This window comes from Anser brachyrhynchus, assembly GCF_964034855.1.
Source record: "Anser brachyrhynchus genome assembly, chromosome: 12".
Lineage (NCBI taxonomy): Eukaryota > Metazoa > Chordata > Aves > Anseriformes > Anatidae > Anser > Anser brachyrhynchus.
In genome coordinates, this window is record NC_137707.1 from 13,875,475 (window position 1) to 13,897,906 (window position 22,432).

The window sequence follows — 22,432 nt, forward strand, 5'->3', positions numbered from 1 at the left end:
CAAGTCTTCCAGTTGGCAAATAAACCCAGGCCTTTAGGAAAAATGCCTGTCTTCCACTGGACAAGTTTTGGAATGGTTACAAACACAAGATCTATCGTTCTCGTTGAATTTGTCACCAGCCCTAGGCATATAATAAAAACGGTGTCTTATTTGAATGTTTTTATCTTCCTGGCCATGCAATTTAGCTCCTTGCAGGGTGGTCATTTATTTTCTCCACTGTTGCCTTCTTCATTTGCTACATTTAAGGCTGAAATCAAGACTCAGCAGCAGCCTTGAGCAGGGCGTCAATGCTGGTTTGAATTTTCCTTGTCTTCTGTTTAATTGAATTTTCATTTGTATCTCCTCAGCTGTTTCCCCTCGGAGGCCTTTCCCTCCCTGCCCCCCTGTTCTCCACTCATCCATACAGATCATGCAAGCGTTTCTGGCAAGCACCAGCTGCAGATACTGAGAGATCTTGGGCATCTTCTACTTTTAGAAAACCACCAAGAGGCCAAATAACACCAGCACTTGTTCCGTGAAGCTTGAAGCCTGCTTTTCAGAAAGACCAGTCACTTTACTAGCTGTACTGCTCCCTGCAAAACACGTGGCGAGATTCGCAGGACTGCAGAGCCACGTGTCAGTCGACAGAGGACAAAAAGCCATAGGGTTTTTTTTTCTTCAGCTGGAAGAAGTAGCTCTGTGCTGGTTAATTTTCGTACCACGAACTCACACAGCTTATTTGGGATTACGTTCCACTTAATGGTCTGGAAGTCTGACCTCCCCTGGGACTTCTGCGGTTTGGGAATGTGCTGCATTGGTTTGTGATGCCTTCGAATCCTTCCTGCAAAGGATTTTTGGATTTTACAGGAAAGGTGAGAATGGCAAAGAGAGGAAGATCAAGGTCTGTGCACACCATCCCCAGGCTGAAAGGAGGTGCACTAAAAAGTAGCGGGGGCCCTGCACTTCTCCTCCATATTCTCCAAAAGCTGCCCTGAGCTCGTGGCAAGCCAACACTCCAAAGGCAGTCTAGCCATGTCCTGTCTATTTATGATTCATTTCCCATCACTGTGATCTTTCTTGCAGCCTTGTATTTGCTTGCTTTGCCCCAGCCTATCCCAAATTCGCTAAGAGGGATCTGGGATACATGCCCTGAAACCTTCCACCTTGGGCTGCGGTACTCCCTCCAGCCACTTCCTTGCAGAGAGGGACCGAACAATTCCCGGCTGAGGCCAGCTTCTCTTTCACTGGAAATCCTCGGTACAGGAGAAAAAAAGCCCTGCTAGCTGCTTTGCCAAACCTTGGTCAAAAAGGCTAGGAAAGCTAAAGGCTAGCCCATAGACTCACCAGTCTGTATTTCTACTCCAACAACTGACATCGTTACCAGCTCTCCTGAACTGGGAAGTGATTAGAAGAAGCAAGAGAAAACGTCAGAGAAAAAATTCAAGCTATTGGAGAAAGTTCTTTCATGTGAAATCTATTAGATGCTTAACCACTGCAGAGAAGACTGATGTACAATTGTGGAAATCTCAGGGCCTGCTTCATTTACAAGTAAATCACACGAAACACTGAGGGGTACGTGATCAAGGAGAGCTCTACATAAGGACAGAGCTGGACAAAATGATCTTTCCATGACCTACTCCATCACAGACGAGTACAATTTCTGCTTGTAATTCATTACTCTGAAGCTGTTTACCATTTTGTCCACGACAAGGTCAACTTCTGTCAATCAGTTCTTGAACCTGGAATTCCTGGCCCTTTATCCAAATAGCATTCGGAGGAAACAAAGACACTTATTTGAATATTCACCTTTCTTGCTCCTATGCAGGGCACTCAATTCATCACTGCAAAGCTGGCACTTGCTTTGACAGTGATGCTCTGTCAGTCTGACATAACCTGGGATACGTTAAGGGTATGTTCTGCTACTGAGTGAAAGACTACAGCACTCCAGCCATTAATAATTAAGGGTGGCTCTGCTATTGGATCTAAGATCTGGTTTAGTTTCTGTGTACTTTTGCACTTATTCTTACACTCACGCTGCTGTTGGGTACATACTGCATGGACTTTGGGGAAGTGGTCTGGTGCCTCTTCGCTTACCAACTTACACCTAGGGGGTCTTCCAGAAGAGACTAAATCAGAGATTGGAGAAGGCCTGCTTGTAACTGAAGCTGAATTGGAACACTTTCTCTCCCTTTCCTCTGTGCTTTTGGGCTGGTTAGGGAAGGCTGTACATTTAGAAAGGAAAAGCACGTGGTATCATTTTGTCTTTTAGCTTGCAGAGGTTGGGGTCCTTTCATTTAGGAAATTAGACTCCAGGACTTAGCATGTACACGGAGCTTTCTAGGATCTGTCTTGTTGGCACTCCCTTACTATCAAATCCTACTGCAGGCATTTAACACCGTGAATTGGGGGTTACCACTTCTCCTGCCAGCCTTTGCCCTTCTTACCAGCTCTGACAGCTCTGATCCACTTACTCTTGGCACTTGCTTCGAGCAAGGTTCACACAGAGGTGTCAGTGTCCAGTCTGTGCACCGGTGTACCAAGCTGTTGTCAGTCTTCTGGATGACTGCTTAGGAAGCAACATTGTTTTGTCATCCAGGCCTCACTTGACCATGATTCCTCTTTTGACTCCTGTTTTTAGCTATCAGGTTCTGCCTCTTTCTGACTCCTGTATGCTTTTCACTGTCAGCATTATGTTCTTGCCTTGACTGGCAGTGCCAAACCTCTGCCAGGCTGGTCATTTCTCTCCTGCTCGGTTATGAGTGATGTTACAAGCCAACAAATTAAGTACTTAGGGCCTTCATTTCTAATTTCTCGGGGAAAAATGGAGGAACTTAGATGGAGTCTGAAAGTCGCTGGTGTAAATGCAGTGGGAGAGGCGGTACATTCAAATTCAGAAGCAATTCAGAGAACCCCAAACCATCTGGTGCGGTTTTTGTTATTTCCTAAGTTACTTAACACGTAGCTCTTCTTGGGAAAAAGGCTGATTGTACAAAGCCTCTTCTAAGGGAAAGAGGAAACACCAGACTCCTGGAGGAAAGCTGGCCTGATAGAGATGTAGCAGACTCCCCTCGAAGCTTTTGTGAGGCTACGGATGTGACAAATATCTCTCATGAGAAGGACTTTCTAGCCTGGCTTACTTACGGGTAGAGCAGAAAAGGTGTCTTAGTGAAGCTGTGAATTGGTGAGCCCCTGCGAGGTGAGGGAGCACTGGGACAGCTCGTGGCTGGAGGGGAGACGTGGTGGGGACGTCAGTTCTGTATGCAGTGCTCTCCCCTTCAAAGGGCTGTGGCACAGCACCGACCTGTGCAAACCTGTGCAGGCTTCAGAATTTGCTCTGGGTAAAACAGAATTTGAAAATGCTGCTCACCACCTGTATAATTGGGATTCTGTAGCATTTGGGCAGTCCAGAGGAATAATGTTACCTTATAACTTAAACAGACTCTGTCTAAGACTGAGGCAAAATAAAAGAGAAGTCTCCAAATCCCAGGACAACTAAGGCTTGTTACAAAACCAGACAGATCATTCTAGTGTGAAGCAAACCTGAGCTTTGCATTAAAAATGTAAATGTGATTGAAAAAGCATAACCAGATGGAATGGATTTGACCTCTGCAAGCATAAAAGATGGCTTAACTAAGCTGAAGCAGCAACAAACAGTTGCACTTTCCTTTTCATTGCACTGAGGGTCACGGGAAGTTTATTTAAAACAACACAATTTCAAGCCAGTGGAAGACTTGCAGTGCTCTTACAGGAACTAATAGAAGAAAATAAGACTGGCTTGGAAAAACACTACTGCATCATTTAAATACCTAAGGATACAGAAGGACTTTTCAAAACTACATCTCAAAGTCTCTGAAAGTGACCGATTTACCTTCACAAAACTAAGCCCCAGTACAGAGAAGCAGCCAGGAGTGACTGAATCTTTCAGTACAATCTCACATCTCAACCTGCAATGCATTTGTGCCTTATGTGGAAGCATTTGATGGACAGATCATTCTGCTGCCTTTTCTGGTTTTTGAGTTACGTTAACCCAGAGCAGTGCCAGAGCCTGGTTCACTGCAGCACCATACCCGCAGCCGTCCTGCCACGGCCGAGAAACGGTCCCCTGGGTAACAAAGAGCAGGGACAGACAGAGGTGACTTAAACCCATGCCACCAAGGAAAAGAGATGTTAATCAACCCCCAGCTTAGGATTTCAGAAGGCTGCCTGTGAAATGCTGCATGGAATAAATCCAAGAAAACAGCACCCAGAAGCAAAGAAACAAACCAAAGTGGTATGAATTAAAATCAGCAACCAAATATTCCTCGCTGAGCCTGGCTTTTTGTGTATTATAAGGGAAAGCTCTGGTAACACTGCATAAGGTTGCCCCTCAACTGGTTTCCAAACTACCAGTTTATTTCCAGAACATAGTTAATTAAAGAAGAAGATAGAAACCTTCAATAGGAGACTGATTTGCGTTTTCTTGTTAAAGAATCTTTGAATAACTGAGACTAGAGGTTGCTGCCCAGAGCATATCTATTGTCTCACTTTGAACGGGTTGCTCAGGTCCTTGTCCTGCCGAGTTTTGAAAATCTCCTAAAGACAGACAGTATTTCTTCTTCTCTTGGTGCAAACAACACTTGCAAATAACTGCAAAAAGAATAAATTTGAGAGCTGCTACCTGAGAGCACCTAAGGCAAAAAGGAAACAAAGGATGCACGAAAAAGGCCGTGACAAAAAGCCTTTGTTTCTCGATCCTTATTTTCCAAGAGGCGTAAGAAACAAAGAATAAATATTTGGATGTAGGCTGCATACAAAAGATCACACTAAAACCAGGTGGCAATCAGCATAAGCAGAGATGAGCCTGAATTTTGTCTCCAACAAAACTTTGGTGCACACACATTTGTTCGCGTGCAGTAACCCACTTCTCTGCAAGCCCATCGATATTGATGGGCACATTATTAGAAAACCCAATTGTTCTGAGGTTTGGGACCTAAGCGTGAATGAAACATGAGCTACGTCCAGTGCTGGGACTTAACTCTGTACAGATTAGTAGCATCTCTAACTTGGCAGCACTGCAAGTCCTGTGGCCTCGCCGTCAGCGGTGGTGAGCAGTTGGTTCTGTCTCGAAATCAGCCAGCTGCGGGGTCAACGCTTCTGCAAGCCGACAGCAGAGAGCGAAGCACTGAGCAAGTCCTCGGGAGGACCAAGGCGATGGTTTTGCTGAACGAGGAGGATTGTCCTCGAGAACAGACGGAGCAGGATGTGCTGGAGAGCTTCAGACAGGCTCTGTGCCCAAGTTAATGAGGGGGACAATAAAATTATCTTTGTTATTTTAAAAATCTCAGTATATTTATTCCCCAGTTGTTAGGGAATTTAAATACACCAGTTCAGCTGGGTTTATATCCTTGTTATGTGCAAGATGTTTTTTCTGCATTTTACTGGAAACTCCAAAAAAATATTTCAAAGTCCTATGTAGGAGTACTTAAAAAAATCAGAATGCAAATTTAATCTTGAATATCTGAAGGCCTCACCTACATTTATCTGACCACCACAGATGGAAAAAACCCTACAGTTTGATCTCTCCGATCAGAACTAAAAGTACCAGTGTAATAATCAATTTTCATGCCCTGTCTCGTAGAAAACTACATTACAAATTGTTATTTATGCAAGTAGGAATGAGAAATAAATCTATTTCTTGAAAAGATATGAAAAGAGAAAAAGGAGATGAACATGCCTGATGCCAGCAGAAAGCACTGCGGAGCCTTGAGCTTGTGTCCGGCAAAATGCTGATCCTCCGACCTGTTCCTCCTTGTGACCTCAGAAACCCCAGAGATGGGGTAACAAAGCAAGGACCACCCGCCCAAACACCTGCAGCCCAACTTAACCATCCCGAACGCGCCCACGGAGCAGCAGCGGGTTTCCCGTGTAGGATGTGGCCGGGCAGCAGCCACCTGGGAGTTGATGCAGCACTTTGGGTTTTCTGCTGAGCTGTAAATCAGGAGAAGATAAATTTATCCTACAGCTAAACTGAGGAAAACAAGGGCATGCTACCAGGAGCTTTCCGCTTTATTAAGTAACTATCTCCTCATTCATGTGGAAAAAATCGTCCAATTTGGCTCAATAATTAATCACCGAAGGGTGACTGGTGATTAATGAACAGCACGACGCCGTTGCGAGGCGTATGCTCATCACTGTCGCTCTCCTGCATCCTACGATCTGTGCTGGTGTGACTGGTGAACTGTGAGGACAGGGCACGCCTGTGACATGGGCACGGGCACTCCGGTGACGAGCAGCTCTTAGAATTTGTCAGCTATGAGGTCAGGCCACCTTGCCCGACCTCGGAAAGGAGCCACAGCCCCACGATGTCAATGTGCCTTTCCCACCTTGCCCCAAATCGGGCATTTAGACCTCTCTGGTCAATGGGAAGGGCTCTCTAGCTGCACCAAGCTGTAAGTGCCCCTCCTCTAACACCCTCCTGCAGTACCTACAGGTGCAAAGAGGCTCTGAGTAAGTAAGCACAGTTTCCCAAAATCTACTGAATCAAGACTTTAGTGGCTAAATGGACTCTGCCCTACCCAAAACCCAACTTAAGGACGGCGCGTCCCTCCTATGGACACAGCTAAGCAGAACCCCCAGGCTCTGGAGGAGCACGTGCCCTGCAGCCACAGAGGTGCAAGGAGGGAGGAGGACGGACTCACGCAGGCTTAGCTCTTGCTGCCTCCAGTTGGAACACGTAGATCCACCTTGTGGTGCCCCTGGAGCAATCTGAAAATCTCACCGGTGGCTTCAACGAGAGGCAGAGCTGACCAGCAGCTCCTCGCAGAGCTCCCTTGGCAGCACAGAGGTGGCACTACTTCACCGCCAGCCACCAAGACGAGGTGCCAGGGGCCAGGAGCCCGATGACAGCAAGTCCCAGGCCACTGAGGCAGCACAGAACGGGGCTGTAATGAATACAGAGCGCTGTATGAGCAGTGAGGAAACAGCACTACTTTGCTGCGACCACGTACCACAGCTCCAGAAATCCGGCAGTAAAACCTCTCATGTGCTATCTAGATTATTGTGCCTAACATCCATTTTGTGTGCTCAGCCTCTCCTATGCACTGTCGGCGCCTGGTGCTTCAAAATTGGAGCTCCTAACTCCAATCACCTCTTCTAGGGAGAGGATAAACCACAACACTGCTAGGAGACGCTACGCATTTTTTATCATTTAAGTGATATTTTCCTCAATACCAGCCCGTTCTTATCTCATCCCCTTCAGTAACAACTCACAGGTAATGCAGAAACCCTCCAAGTCTTGTACCAGGCTGTTATGGTGTGTACAAGTTGCTGTCAATGATGCTCTTGTAGACAAGAGCATTTAATACAGGTTTAAAGTTGCTGGAGAGCCTCAGAGCACGTTGAATCGCTGCTCTGCCCTTCAGGCTGATTTAAGCACTGGGGGTGACGTTTCAGAGCAGGGGCACGCACAGAGGTGAAGCGTCCATGCCCAGCTTCCCTGCCAAGGTGCTAACAGCGAAGTGATGAATTCTCTGAATTGGGTATTTCGGGAGTAGGGTTTCCTTCCAGACCAGTGAAACCCTGCTGAGCCCCTCTCCGTTCACCAAAGCTGCTCCTAGAGACACCCCACGGCCTCGTGATGCGAAACGCGTTCTTCTACACTTGTATGGAAGGGCTGCCAGGTGCCAAAGAGAAGAAAGCCCCTTTCCTCGTTATTAAGCCCCACACTTAGTACTGGCATTGGATCCTGCTTCTGCCAAGCCCGCTCTGGGTTTCCCTGAGCAGCGGATCCCCAGGCAGCTGCAGGGAATGGCGACGAGCACCTCATCGCGCTTCCCGGGATGCCTCCTCTCCGAGCTTTCTCCAAAAGCAGCTCCTGCAATTTTAGCCAAGCTGAATTCCCATTCAAGGACTACAGGCAGGATCCAAGATAAAATTGCCTTTGGCTCCTGAGGACACAAAACCACTCAGAACAGGGATGAGGGGGGTTACTAAGAGCCACGGCCCAAAATCTCAAGCTTTGGGGAGGTCCCTCCGTCATCCACATTCTTTTTCTCTCTTTCTAGCTGTTGTACTTCAGCTCCCTTATTTTAACCTTACGAATGTTATACTTGGATGAAAGGTCTGCTGATGCACTGATATAATTTCCAGTGACCAAGCAGAGCAGGACGTGCCCGAGAATAAAGAAAACCAAAGCAATTTAAGCTCTTCTCTTTCAATGTCAAAACTGTTATCGATTAGCAATTTGAAAACAGATGTGATGTCAGCTTACTATACAATTCCCTGGGCTCCTTCCTGGGAGAGCGCTCCTCAGTTCTTTCTCAATTAACTTGAAAGTTGGGGGAGATAAGCAATTTTATTGGTGAGCTAAGAAATGCCTCCATCAAGAGTTTTATTATATTATCACCATAAGCAGACAATGATTGAGCTTTGGATTAAATTTCTTCTTTTTGCTCAGCACTAGAAAAGCATCAGTTTCTTTGCTTCGTGTTATCCAGCAGCATTTTTCAGCCCTTTGCATTCACTGATTTGAGGCAGAATCCTAAGAGCATCTTATAATCAGGACTGTAATCCTTCAACCTCCATACATCTGCCACTGGCATGAATGGCCTTGAAAATAAAATGAGAGTGATTCAATTAACAGTTAAGGGGGATTTTTACATTATGCGCAGCGCTCCTTTAGCATTAGGAAAATCATGGCAAAAATAATTAGTATTTCCCTCTAAGAATGAAATCAAAGAATTTTTGAAGCAAGAAAAATGACCTTAGATTTTAAGGTGCCAACACTTTAAAAAATGTCATTTCCAGAATTTTTTGGTTTCCTGTTTTTGTGGATGAAGCTTAGCCATCTCCTGTATCCCTCCAAGTGCCATGCAATACCTGAGATTCATCAGATCTCCTAAAAATTGCACATTGGACAGACATCATCTAGGAAGAATTTGGTCCAAAGTCCAGTGAGGTCAAAGAGAGGATGTGGGGACAAGAGCAATCAAATTGACTTGAAATAAGTGTGGCCACTGGTTTCTGTACCACTAATGAAAACAAAAATCCAGCAGTTGAGATGTATTAGGTTTCCTTGTCTTCATTTGGGCTGATTTTATTGTGCTCCCAATTCTCAAGTCCCTGGGCTAGACTAAGGACATTTATTTCTTATCTTGTGTCTAAAGTGAGGAGAGCTGGAAGTTTTCTTTCAAAACCAAAGCAAACACAAAAGCAAAGAATCCCTGAAACAGAGCTCATCCCCTCATCATGCGAGCCCAGGTCCCACAGAAGCAATTTCAGGCTCTCCAGAAAACCCCAAATCTCATGAAATTTGCAGTTGCACCAGGAAGAGCGACAACACTTAAATACCCACACCACCTGAATCTGACCAGCTATGAGAAGGATTTGCCAATTCTCTCTTGCCTAAGCTTCTCTTCCTTCAGCCTCTCGTAATGAATAAAGGACCAGATCCTGCCTCCCGCGCTCAGTTGTGCTCAGTTTTACCGTGGACCTCACAGCACAACCTTTCTCCATCTGTGTGCTGTGAACTGCTGCTGGCTCACAAGAAAAGCTTTTCACCTCCCTCACAGCTTGAGCAGGAGGTGAACGAGCTCTGAAGTTTGCAAAATCAAGCTCCTGCACCCTGCACTGGTGACAGGCTTTCTAGCTGCAAACCACCAGCTTCAGCAGTCATTCATGATTTTTTATCTTGCAAATAAACCCAGGAGAAACCAGGGGGGCTTTCTGCTTAGGGGGCAGGCTGTAACTCTGTAAAATGGCAGAAGAAACCCTCCCACAGGTAACTCGTGATGGCTCTGAGACATTGTTCACTCCCTGGCTCTTGCCAGCAGTGACTCTTTTCTTCATTTCAGGCTTTCTCTTGACCAAAGTAGGAGAACCAAGGAACTGCCTCTACCTCCATCACTCTGTCTCTTTTCGGCTCCTCCTCTCCCTTCTTTTCACTATCTTCCCCAGGTAAGCACGCTGGGGAACTCACATCTGGGATGAAGCTGCATCCCAGACAGACAGAAAAGGACAGACTGAGGAGGAAAACCACAACTTCTTTTCAAGTGTCATGACTCAGTCTAACGTTTCTTAAAACTTCTGGGTTAGCCAAACATAAAATAAAACATCCCCGGTTACATTTGTGCAGATTTGTCTCTTTCTTCAGAGCTCATTAAAAGAACCGCTTTCATCTCGTTAGATTGCTAAAACATTTCCAACAGGACTAGATGTGTCATGTCAGAATATGACAGGTAAATTTCTTTTAAGGTTTTAAAACTAGGTTGAAAGAGGAGAAGCTATGCAGTTCACTGTTGTCACTGCAAGATATTTTTACTGTTATGAATTCCTAAAACAAGAAACAAATTAAGAACTGTCAAGGAAAAAGAAAAACCCAAACCTAAAATGTATTCCGTCTTGCCTGCTAATACAGTTACTGCTTTTCTCTGCAGTCTCTGTCAGTCTAATAACAAGAGCCTTAAGGGTAAAGAAATGAACGGCACCAAGCCCACACCCAGGTCAGGATGCACCGGAGCAGGTGGCAGGAGGGCAAGCAGACCAGCAGGAAGGCTGCAGCTCCTTCCCCTGCTTACTGGTGCCCAGCACAAATCCTGCTGGCCCCGAGGGGTGGGACAGATGCCGCCGACGCAGAGGTGAAACCCCCACAGCGAAAGCCCCCGCAGGGCAAGGTGCTCCCGCGGAAGGGGCCGCGAGTGGGAAATCGCTACGGTTCAAGACGCAGACACGCCGCGAAGAGCGAGGCCTCAAGTGGGTGTTCACAAGACATCATTTCGTTTTGATGGCATTTACCATCACATTGCTGAGATGGGCTGTAAAAGCAGTGGGTGGGGACTGCTTCTCACTCCAAAGAAGTTCATCAGATTATAAGTAATTCAGTTACCCAGAGAGCAGGCAGAGCCCGGGGCTGTTTTGTGGGGCTCTCTGAAAAAGGTCAAACCGATAGATCAGGCGGCTATTGGGACTGATGGCTGTTGGGGAGAAGGCAGCAGGTAGGGAAAGATAAGTGTTGTACGGTCATGTATTTTCCTCCTGATCACACATTCCCATCCTTGTCATAACTTAAAAACAATTCACGAAAAAACAGAACTGCAAGAAGCCTAGTGAGTCCTGCCAGCACTGCTGCTTCTGCAGAGGCAAAAGCCAGAAGAAACACCCCAAAACAACAACATTTTGGCTGCAGGCAGGTGAAGCCCTGCGTCCTCCCAAACGCTGTAGCCATCACCATCCATCCCCTCGTTTGGGAAGGTGGAATATTGCCCTGGCTCACCACCCAGAAAGGTGGCAGGATGCTGGGTTTGAAGCCATGCCAGCTAACTCAGCCTCTAAATTTGCATTTAAACACTGAATTCCCCAGAAGCTTCGTGCTGATGGCAGCAGAGGGTGTTCCCCTTGCAGTAGCACACCCGTTCCCACCACGGGACTGCTGTATGCACCTCAGTATTCTGCTGGGCAGTGACAGAGCGAGGTGTGCTGGGCGTCCTCCTAGCCCGGGGCCGTTTGATGAACAAACATTCACTGGAGTTGTAAGACCCCACAAAATTCCCCCGGGCAAACAACAGGTCTTGCCTTGGTGCTGTGATTCAGACATTCCAGAAAATATCACGTATTCTAAATTCTGCATGCACTCAATGTTTATTTCAAGATATAAGAGCTAAAGAAATGTTGACAGTCATTGCAGTTCTACATCAGTGTGAACCTGCTGAGGCTGGGTGCTGGAAGATGAATTTCTCTTGTACAATAACTCTCACCCCCGGCTTGGATATCCAAAGGAGTCCCAGATTTGCTTGGTTAAAGCTGGTTTGTAGTTTAAGCTGAGGGAAAACCGAGCCCGATCACTGATTCTGAGCACCGAGGCACTCCCTGGGGCCACACTGGCCTCACACCTCTCAGGACTGCTCCCCCCAGCAGCATGGCCCCAACCCCACATTTTGCAGCACGGGCGAAGTCGTGAAGCACTAACGAGCAAACATCATCAGCCAAGATGGGTGCAGTCAAAGCACAAGGTCTGAGGGTGCCAACGGCACCACGGGTGCTCCGGACAGTGCCATTCCCAGCCCACGCTGCTGCTGCCCGAGGCACACGCTAGCCTCCAGTCCCACCTGCCCACTGTGCACCCGCTCCTCTTCCTGCGCTGGGGAACTCCCCGCTCACCAGCTGAAAGAAAGGCACCCCCGAACACTTCAGGAAAACATCCTGCATTCATTTGATAAATCCTACTCCCCATCCTGGCTACACTCGCAAATTACAGCGGTTTCTACCTGTCCCTTGTCCCACTACCTAAAATTTCAAGGATTAACTGGACAGCGTATAGCCTCTTATCAGTCCTCCGCTAACAATGTCTGCTCCCTGTTCCTTTGTCTTAGCATCTTCTCATCTGTCTACACATTCCTGCACTTCTTTGCAAGGCGATATGCAAGTGTGAAACTGCTTTAGCCATTCACAAGGATGAGATTTATGATCTAGAAGCACACCAATAACACAGTATTAAAAAAATAAAATAGCAGTCTCTTTCATCAAAATCTAATGAACGTGCAATTTAATCTTTATTAAGAATTCATTAGGTTCTCAGCAAGCCTGTCTAATGGAGCTTGACCAGGTGAAATGCTAATGCCTGCATTATATTTAAATTAATTTTCAGAAATGTTAATTTCCCCCAGTCGCTCCCTGCACATCGCTCTCCCCCCGTTGCCCGCGGCTGCGCGGCTCCCTCCAGCTCCTGCCGCCGTGCTCCTAGCAACACCGCTGTCCCCACCCCAGCCTCTGCACAGTTCGCTGGAGTTCGCAGGCTGGCAGCCGCCTCCCTGCTCCCAGCGCTGCGAGCTTCCACCATGGCAGCTGCCGCCGCATTTTCGAGTCGGGTACAAACCCGCGAGCTACCGTGCGTTACTTCGAGAGTGTTTTGTAGGGAAGATGTGTGTACGACAGGGTGTTTTTCAGGCCTCAGTATTCTGGGCTAGTCCAGCAAACCGGTTGTTCAAAAGCTTGATCCAATGTGCTTTAAGAAACAAGAGCTGTGCTCTCTGGGAAACAGGAATCCCTGGGTGCTCATTGTGTAAGCCACCGCGGCCACAGCCTGCTCCCGACTCCACACATCTGCCCTGGTGCGCTGTGATGGTGCTGCTACAGCCTCTCCCCCAAGCCAAACCCCACCGCCCGCCATTCCAGCACGCTTCTGCAGAAGCGATTCCTAGAGATTAAATAATTTATTGCCATTCGTCTGCAGTAACATCTCTCCCGATCCATCTCTCACACGCAAACGAGCGCAAACCAAACCCACCCTCCTGGCCCCACAGCCAAGTGTCAGGGTGGAAAACCTCCTTTCCAAAGGGGGCTTGATAGAAATAGGGCGCACAAATCTCCATGGGTGAAGCCGCTGCGCCCACCATGCGCTGAAGGGAGGCTCCTCTCTGCCAGCCCTGCAGCGCCGGAGGGTTGCCTCGGGTGGGGCTGGCGGTTTGGTCCCCCGGGGCTGGACACGGCGCCCGCAGGAGTGGGGCAGAAACACGGGGGTCACCCCCTTGGGTCACCCCCCTGGGTTTCCCCCAGGGTTTGGCGAGGAGCTGGCCAGCGGCGAGCACACACCCGGAGGGGAGGTGGTGGTGGGGGTGTTGCCGAGCGGCTCCGAACCCCTTCGGCTATTTCCGAGCCTGCTCGGCTTCTCCCCGCCCGCCTCCGAAGGCTCTCCGAAGGCAGCCGAGCCGGCGGCGGGAGGAGCCGAGCGGAGCCGAAGCCGGGCAGCGCTGCCGGCGGTTCGAGTCCCCGCTGGGCGCTGTCCACCACGGGAACCGCCTGAAAGCCGCAGCCGTGCCGGGACTGCGGATGGCAGCGGCAGAGCCCTCCCCGTGTCCCCCCCTCGGCTACCGGAGCCCGTTCCCCGGGGGCCAGCCCCTCTGCACCCCCGGTAGCGGGGCCGCTCCGCGCCGCTCCCGCACCCGCAGCGAGCCCCCCCCGATGGCGCCGCCTCGCCCCGTCGTGTGCCGGGGGAGGGTGGGATTTTCGGCGTGTTGGGAGTAAAACAAGGGGGAAAGGGAAGGGAAGAGCGGCTCCCTCGGCTCCCCGCTGCACCTGCTGCCCTACGGGAGGCGTTCCCCCAGGGAACGGGGCTCCAAGCCCTCGTTTATGGCCCGGTGCTTAATTATAATTAGGCACGGGGAGAGGCCGGGTAACGGGGCCCGGGCCTCAGCCAGGGGCAGCCCGGCTCCGACCCCCAGCGGGCGGCCCGAAGCGTAGGAAGGAGCCGGTTCTTCTCCATATTGTCGGTTTTTTTTTTTTGTTATTTGCTCCCCCCCCCTTTTTTTTAATACCCTGCTTTCAATCTAATTGCCGATCGGCGGCCAAATTCAACCCCTCGTTAGTTAAAACGCTAAAACATCTCCCTTAAAAGGGGCTCGGAGTGGCAGGGCGCCTGGCTTTAAATCCGCATTACGGGCGGATTTTACCACACAGCGGCCCCCGTCACAGGGCTGCAGGGCGGGAGCGACCCCCCCCTGCTGCAAGGAGCCCCCTTAGGGCCCCTCAGAGCCCCTCAGGGTCCCCTCAAAGCCCCTTCAGGGCCCCTCAGAGCCCCATCAAGGGCCTTTAGAGCCCCTCAGAACCCTCCCAGAGCCCCTTCAGAACCCCCTCAGGGCCCCTCAGAACCCCTCAGAGCCCCCTCACGGCCCCCTCAGAGCCCCTGAAAACCCCCTCAGGGCCCCTCAGAACCTCTCAGAGCCCCTCACGGTCCCCTCAGAGCCCCCTCAGAGCCCTTCAGAGCCCCCTCAGGGCTCCCTCACGGCCCTTCAGAGTCCCTCAGAGCCCCCTCTGGGCCCCCTCACGGCCCTTCAGAGCCTCTCAGAGCCCCCTCAGGGCCCCTTAGAACCCCCTCAGGGGCCCCTCGGAGCCCCCCAAGCTGGGGTCCGGCACTTCGCCGCCCCCCTTCGGGCCCCGGCGGCCTTTCAGCACCACGGCGGCCCCGAACAGCAGCGGCGAGGCCGGGCGCCGCCTTCCCGCCGCGGCGGTCCCCTCAGGTAAACATGGCGCCCGCGGCCCTCGCTCACCTCAGAGAGCCCCCGCCCCGCCGCGCCCCGCCCGGCCCCGCACTTACTTCATCTGCTTCACGATCGTGCTCTTCCCCGACTCCCCGGCCCCTGTTGGGACAGAGAAAGGGGGGAAAAGGGGTGAGCGAGGGGAGGCAGGCGGCCGAGGGGGGCGCGGGGAGGGGGCGGCCGGGCCGCCGCCGGGCTCACCGAGCAGAAGGAGTTTCACGTCTTTGGCGGCGCTGATCCCGTCCTCCTTGAGGTTCTTCTCGATGGCCTTGCTCCGCTCCAGGGCGGCCCTCTCCTCGGCGCTCAGGGTACATCCCATGGCGGCCCCGTAAAGATTAAAAAAAAAAAAAAAAAAAAAGGTGGGGGGGGAAGGATAAAAAAAAAAAGCAGCCCCCGCCGCCGCTGCCGCCGCCTGGGCTGCAGAGAGGAGGCCGGGGGCGCGCACACACCGCGGTCGTGCGGCGGGGAGGGATTGAAGGGAAGCGGCGATCGGGCTCCGGGCACCGCAGCGCGACGGCGGCGGGGCTGGCGGCTGCCTCCTGCCCCTCTCCCCGCGGCTCAGCGCATCCAGCGGGGCTGCGGGCACGGCGAGCTCTTCCCGGCCGGGAGGCGGAGGCGGAGGCGGGGGCGGAGGAGGAGGAGGAGGAGGAGGAGGAGGAGGGCGAGGAGGAGGAGAAGGAGGAGGAGGAGGAGGAAGAACTCCTCGCCGCTCCCGGCTGTGGCGCTCTCCGCTCCGAGCGGGCGGCGGGGCTCTGACGGGAGGCAGGGATGGGAGGGGGCGCGCCGGGGCTCCGCGCTCCCGCCGGCCGCGCCCGCTCCCGTGACGCGCGCGGCCCGCGCATGCTCGCGGCGGCCCCGCCTCAGCGCCGCCCGCCTGAGGGGAGCCCGGCGCGGGGCTCCTCAGGGAGGCGCCGTAGACCCGGAGCTCCTCGAGGACGGCTCCTGCCGCCTTCCTCGGGCTGCTGCCGGCCCTCCTGCCCCCGTCCCCGGTTCCCCGCTCCTCCCTGTTCCTGCAAACCGCGGCAGGGAGCTGCCCGTGTGGCCGCTGGCTTGTTTCTGTCACGGCTTGTCACACGAATCCTTGGCACGCCGGGTGTGAGACGTCAAGTTCAGCCACCATTTTGGGTTATGTTTTCCCTCAGCCCAGTTAACGGGCCTTTCTGGTTCGTTTGGTGTGGCTTGCAGTGTGATCATGGATTTCCTGCCGCCACATAACCTGCCTCTGTGTCACCACCAATCCATGCAATAGTTCAGGAACTGTAGCAGGTTAAAACGCTACGATTTTCCTGCTCTTTTATAAAGCTGGGAATAAAGAAGGAAAAAAACCTGTCAATGGGGAAAATAAAGCAGATAGGGCTTTGTTTTAAATGCGTTCTTACTGGACCAAACAAGTCACGATATATTCAACTTTAATCCATAACATTGATTGATATGTGGCAGCCCGACTATAAAAAGATTTAGAGGGAAAAGGAGGAAGCGTTGAGCGCAGCAAACTAAAATGCATTAAGGAAAAATGAACAAAATGAAGGTGTACTGGCTGATGTGTGGAAAGGACACCCCACATCTTCAATAAACAAGAAGGAAGGGAAGGTGTGAGTGAATGGGAAGGCAGCTGGTTTTTCCTCTAAACCCTGCTCCACCTCCCTACAGATCGGAAAAAGGAGGCATGAGGCATGCTGTGAGCATCGCTGCGTTGTGTGAGGGGTCCATAAGGAAACGCTGGCTCCAGACAGGTCCAGGGCAGCCCCATGGGGCTCAGGGGGCTGTCATCGCTTGTGTTGGGAGCAGGAGACCCTGGGCTCACGCTACGTTGGCCTTTCCTCCTCCGGGCTCTTCTGGGAGCTGCTCTCCCAGGTTCCTCACTTCCCATATCCACGCACCCTTTCTCTAGGGGTGGAGATGTGATTTCTAACAGCACTCTCTGTTTTTAGCACAACTTCCCTAGCGCTTTCCTTCCAGGCAAACATCACCTCCTTCCAGTGCTGCTTCCCATCCCACCTCCCTCCCCTAAAATGTGGGTTCCATTTTGCCTCAACACCTCTGAAATGAAGGGGGAAAACACGGTGTGTGGTTAATGAGGTAAAGAAGAGACGTGAAGCAGGAGCAGACAAAAGAAAGCAAAAGGGAACTCATAAATAATGTTAGTGTATTCAGGGACCGGTAATATTTACCACACATTTGTGAGCTAATAGGTACTGAATATCTGAATTTGGGGTAATTTATTTCTGGAAGCTCAGGGGACGGAGGCGATGCCTACATGGACAAGCAAGCCTACCGCATGCATTCACCGGGGAATAGACGGAGATGGGAGTGGTTACAGAGCAGTTCCTGCTCTTTCATATTCGCGCAAATCTCTTGTGTAAAATCAATAGGATCAGAATTTCAATCAATAGGTTTCATTTCAATGGTACCAGCCGGAGGGCATTATGAGAAGTGCACTATAGGAAAAGCACGATCAAGAAATCCAGAGGCAGTGTCCTCATGAGATGGCTGCATTTACTTCCCATCTTCTCCAGCAGCTTGCCAGCCTTGGAGTCATATTGGGATGCTCTCCGAGGATTTTAGTAAGAGAATTAGTCTTTTGTATCAGCCTCTGGCTACTCGTTATTGGGCAAATTTGTAGCCTGCACCTCATGCCATGGAGAAAATTATTTCTCTTCTGCTTGACCAGTGCAAAGTCTGCACTTGGCCTTTTGTCCCACATGCACTCCCAGTCTCTCCACTGGTATCTGCTGATTTCTTCCTTAAGGGAAAATTGGAAGTGGTCAAGTCTTCTCCTTTCTCTCTCTGCTCTCAGAAAGATTCAGGGGAGCAGCTGTGAAATCGAGCCATTTTTATGCAGCTGCTAATTGAGCAGAGCTGATGGAAATGTTTCCTTTGAAATTTTTGTAGTGGGAAATTTCATTTTTTGACAAATCTGCTTTTTTGTGGCAGATGAATTTCGAGAACATGAAAAGAAAAAAAGCCTGCCTCCCCCACCAAACAATCAAAATATGTACCAGCCTACTTGGCTTTTGAGATAAATATGTTGGGTTTTGTTGCTGAAAATGATGTTTCCATTTTTCAGGAGCTGACAGAAGTCCTCTTCTAATAAAAAAGTGGTTGCTGTCAGTAACAACTTCAGATAAAAACAGGCTCATTTTATTTTACTTACTTATTTTTTACTTAAATATGACAGAACCTCTCCTTATTTTTTACTTAAATATGACAGAACCTCTCCATAAAAGGTGGCAACGAGAACCCTATTTTTCTGTCCAGTCCTGCAATTAACCTATCTCACCTGAGGTGTGTGAAGAACACGCTTGTGTCTGCTTGGACTATTATCTTTGCAAACATAAGAGTCAACAGTATATTTTAAAACAAAGTCTTTGTTCTATATCTATGATCTGGCCTCAGCGTGAGTAAGCCTTCTGCAATCAGTTTTCAACCATTCTGCTAGAAAAAAAAAATTAGATATTTATTTCTTTAAGAAGTGAAGGATGGTAGCAGAATTGATGGATGCATTTAAAACTTCCTGCACCAGAGTGACGTTGCTGTATAAACAGGGACTTGGTGGTCTCGGCGTGCTGTGCTCCAGCGGGTGATCCAGTGTCTGATGGTTCTGGCTACGCCCAGACGGTGGGAGAGAGGTGTCCTCCAGCACGCAGGTGCTCTGGCTTCCTTCCAGCCCAGCATCTTCTCCTTCTTCTCACAGCAACAAAGCAGACAGCATGATGAGGTGGACGCCAGGCAACACATCTGGACTGAGGACATAGGAAGCCCTCCTGGGTGTCACAGTGTGGACCTGGCCTCAGGGAGCATTACAAACCGTGGCCACACGTGGCAAGTGAAGCTGCACTAATGTTGGAGGGAGCATCGCATTGGATCCCGTTCCCGTAATCAGCTGATACCACTCCTTCTGCACATCTGCAGTGAGCTGGTGGGTGGTGTGAAGAGGGAGTGGAGCAAACCCGGCGTAAGGTGACCATAGGAGGTGAGCTACAGGGCTTTGCGGCTTGTCCTTCCCCTCCTACTTCAGCATTGTTCTGTACAACCTATAATCTTATGTTTCTTCAGTACGGTTTTAATGCACATGCTAATGGAACTGCCACTGATCCCATGGAGAGGCAGCAATGCATTCTAGCAGATCTCACCATTAGGAAGTTTTCCCCGGATATTCAGCCTAATTTTTCATTCTTTAAATTGATGTCAATTACCCCCCAGCTAAACCTAGTTATGCAGTGGAAGACAGGTTTAAAATACTGCATGATCTCACTAAATTGGAGAAATGGACTGAAATCAATACAATGAGAGGCAATAAGAATGCCCATAAAGGTTAAGTGGTTGATGGAGGAAGGATTAATGAAATGCACAGATACTAGGTCAAATTGCAAATATCCTTACTTCATTCTTACTCACTCCATACTCCACAAGTATGTTCTACTCCAGCAAATCGAATGAGGAGGCACTTCAGAATTTGACTAGTGACTACCAGTCCCAAAAAAGTTAGGCAGCCAGACCACATTTAGAAAAACGCTGAAAAGCCTTCTTTTGTTGTTAGTTTTTCAAGCCTGTCCAGGTGGGCAATGGTAACTACAGGACCTGGGAGCCACTGACAGCTCCTGTGTTGGAATTAGGTGAAGTTTTGGGGCTGGGGCACGTGGGGCTGGAAATGTTTGCAATCTGGAGCAGCAGAGATCAGTGCATTTGCACATTAGCACACAGAGATAAAATGGCTCATCCCTGATGTACTTAGAACTAACCTCAGAAAAGAAGTGTTCATGCCACAGAGATCAGGAGAAGTGAGAGAGACTGGGATGCGTTCAGAGGAAAGGAACAAATGCCAGGTAACAGATCTGCTGGGGAAGGAGAACTGCATGAAGTGGGGTGGAGGAGCCCTCGCAAGAAAGGGCTGTCTATCTGTCCCACAAGACAGCAGCTGAATGAAAGCGTTGCTCAGTGCTGTGGCTCACGCCAACGATTTCCCAAGGATCCACATCAGTTTCTGCAGAATCAAGGGTTTTACATAAAACTAAAAGTTTCTACTACTTCTTACTTAAGTCTGCAGAGAGTCCCAAATTCTGGTTCTCAAAGTGAGGATGAACTTGTCAATAACCCCTAGGGAGGTGTGAACTCCTCTCCCTTTCCTGCAGTGACTTTCAACTCCCAGCTCTAAGGAGACTTTTCAGTGTCAGTGTTTCTGTTTTCTAGTGGTTCAGGGACACATGGCAGATAAAGAGAAGAGCTTGTAGGCCTAAGAAAAAAAAATCAGAAGCTGAATAATTAACTGCTGCGCTGCTGATCATCAGAGATGAAATCAGAACAGATTCCCCTGTGGGTATTTTCATTCCTGGGACAGGGTTTCATAGAGATGTGCTATTTTCTGTCCCTTCATCCGATCCAGTTTGTGCCTGTGTGGCACCGTGGCTATACATACCTGGGTGGTGATGCAAGAACCTAAATGATACAAAACTAAAAGTGGGGAAGAAGCTTATTTCCATCTGCTCTCTGCAGATAGAACATATAATAATAGCGTGAATGGTTCAGCAGGTGCACAAGTAACCTTGAAAGACTGTGAAATGGAAGCGATACGATGTTGTCCTTCAGGCGAGGGAGAGATAGTGCCAAGAAAGAGACAGGGTAGCTGACCTTGGCTTGAGGCTTAAAGCGGACGAGCGCCCTGTCAGCCCTTTGCCATTCCTATTTCCTCGATATTAAGGATGATAACTTCACAGGACTGGAAGAAGATATGCCATGATCCAGGAAAGCTCGATAGAGATGTAGCCTTGATTCCTCTGTATGGAAAGATCAGTCATTGCTTGGTCCTGATGAAACAGAGTTGAACCTTCTGAGTGCTCTGGTTGAAGCCAAGTTTAACCTGCTGCATTAAACATTCGAGCTCAAACCTGCAACTGATTGCCTACGAGTGTCAGTTCATTCAGCTACTGTCATAAGATGTAAGATTTGGGCAGACAATTCAAGCAGCTCCGTTTACAGCACTTCAGGAACATTCCTGTTTTTATATAAATGCTATCCAGAAACCTTGCAGCTCTCATTCACACAAGTAGTCCTGATGAGTGATCTTATGGAGGAATGCTAATTCAGTCCCTAAAAATATGAGTATATACTTGCTTCACAGCTCTCAGAAGCTAGCTGTAAGTACAAATATACCGTTAGTCAAATGCAACTCCTACCATTTTTCTCTGCAGAACCCTTTCGGTATTTTTTGTATGGAATCATCACATTGTTCTTCCATTAGAATTATGTGTTACAATATTTAAAATAAGCATCTGCTTTACCAAGTGTTATTTCAGAGTCATGCAATGCTTCCTGATTGTAAGTACCAATGTGATTCACGAAGGCTAGCTTTAGCTGACAGAGGCTATAATCAGTGTACAAAAAGAGACACTCCTCCAGCGGAGGATGAGTAATGGGAATCATCTCTCACCTCTGATTTTGAAGAGAGCCTACAGAGACTGTCTGTCCTTGGCTGGAGTTAACCTTTGTGAGCATCCCTCACAACACTCTAAACCAAGGACTTGCTTTGACTGGAAGGCAAATGAGCAGAACAAATTCTGCACAGGCAAAACAGGCGGTGTTATTCTGAGAAGGTCACACTGGGGGAAATGCCATCTCAAGCAAGGATGAAACTGTACCTCGAGCAAACACCCTATCTGGAGTATCAGTGCACTCAGCTAATACCAAAATATTGGCTAGATGCTAAAATTGATCCAGGTTCAAAAAGCAGCAGGAAAAAAAACTCATGGAGAGTGTCCGTCAAATGCTATTGCATGCACAGAGTTACTGGTGCTGGCTAAAGATGTCCCCGGGTGGCAGGCTGCCAGGAGCCATGAGCACAAAGGGAGAGGGGTGCGCAACACGTGCCTTGCACCCTCCCACTGCCGTGCATCCTCCTACCGCAGGCTCTGGTCGGCAGGGTTGACTCCCAGTCAAGGAAACTGGGCGGGGCACACCAGAGGTTGGGTGGTGGAGCCATCCTTACCCGCGGCCAGCAAGTACCTTAACATTTCCCAAGAGGAGAGCGTTTCGCTAGATGGCTGCTGTTGGCCGTCTCTCTTTCTTCTCCAGGCAGCAGCAAAACTCCTCCTGATTTCGGTGGTGTCAGAAACTTAGGGCCTGGCCAGCTCCAGAGTTCTACATTAGTGATTAAGACGTGGAAAAATGCACCATCACAGCACAACAATCACACATGTCTGTGGTAGCCCAGCTTACTCAAGATATACTTGATGGCTGCCTGGACCATAATATCCCAAGTTTGGCTGAAACTGTGTATCCCATGGCCAAAAAAGTGTTTTTCAAATGTGCCGTGTGAATGCCCTGACCAACAGAATTGTGTCCAGGGTCTTTTGATGCCACGTGGGATCTCTGGCAACCTGCATTGATGTGAGGATTAAGCTGGCTACCCCTTGCTTTCTCTCTCCTTGAATTTTTCATGGAATAGCCCGTTC

The 22,432-nt window shown here is 49.5% G+C and overlaps 1 protein-coding gene and 1 long non-coding RNA gene across 3 annotated transcripts in view; one reads left to right on the top strand and one right to left on the bottom strand.

Moving 5' to 3' along the window:
- LOC308176314 overlaps nt 1–15,035 on the top strand; it is an 87,360-nt gene extending 72,325 nt beyond the window's left edge. The window contains exon 3 of the long non-coding RNA XR_013938225.1: nt 1–15,035. This exon is cut by the window's left edge and continues 23,854 nt beyond it. This is a non-coding gene — a long non-coding RNA (uncharacterized lncRNA).
- The window catches only part of GNAO1 (G protein subunit alpha o1), a 137,431-nt gene extending 121,595 nt beyond the window's left edge, over nt 1–15,836 (bottom strand). Inside the window, exons 1-2 of one of the 2 annotated variants that reach the window (XM_080551878.1) lie at nt 15,186–15,836; nt 15,044–15,086 (exon numbers count right to left, since the gene is read on the bottom strand). In XM_080551878.1, the coding sequence (XP_080408004.1) occupies nt 15,044–15,086; nt 15,186–15,303 (161 nt within the window). In that variant the 5' untranslated portion in view covers nt 15,304–15,836. The remainder of the gene's footprint in view (nt 1–15,043; nt 15,087–15,185) is intronic. The other variant, XM_080551879.1, reaches the window with a different exon arrangement.
- Nucleotides 15,837–22,432: the final 6,596 nt, after the last annotated feature.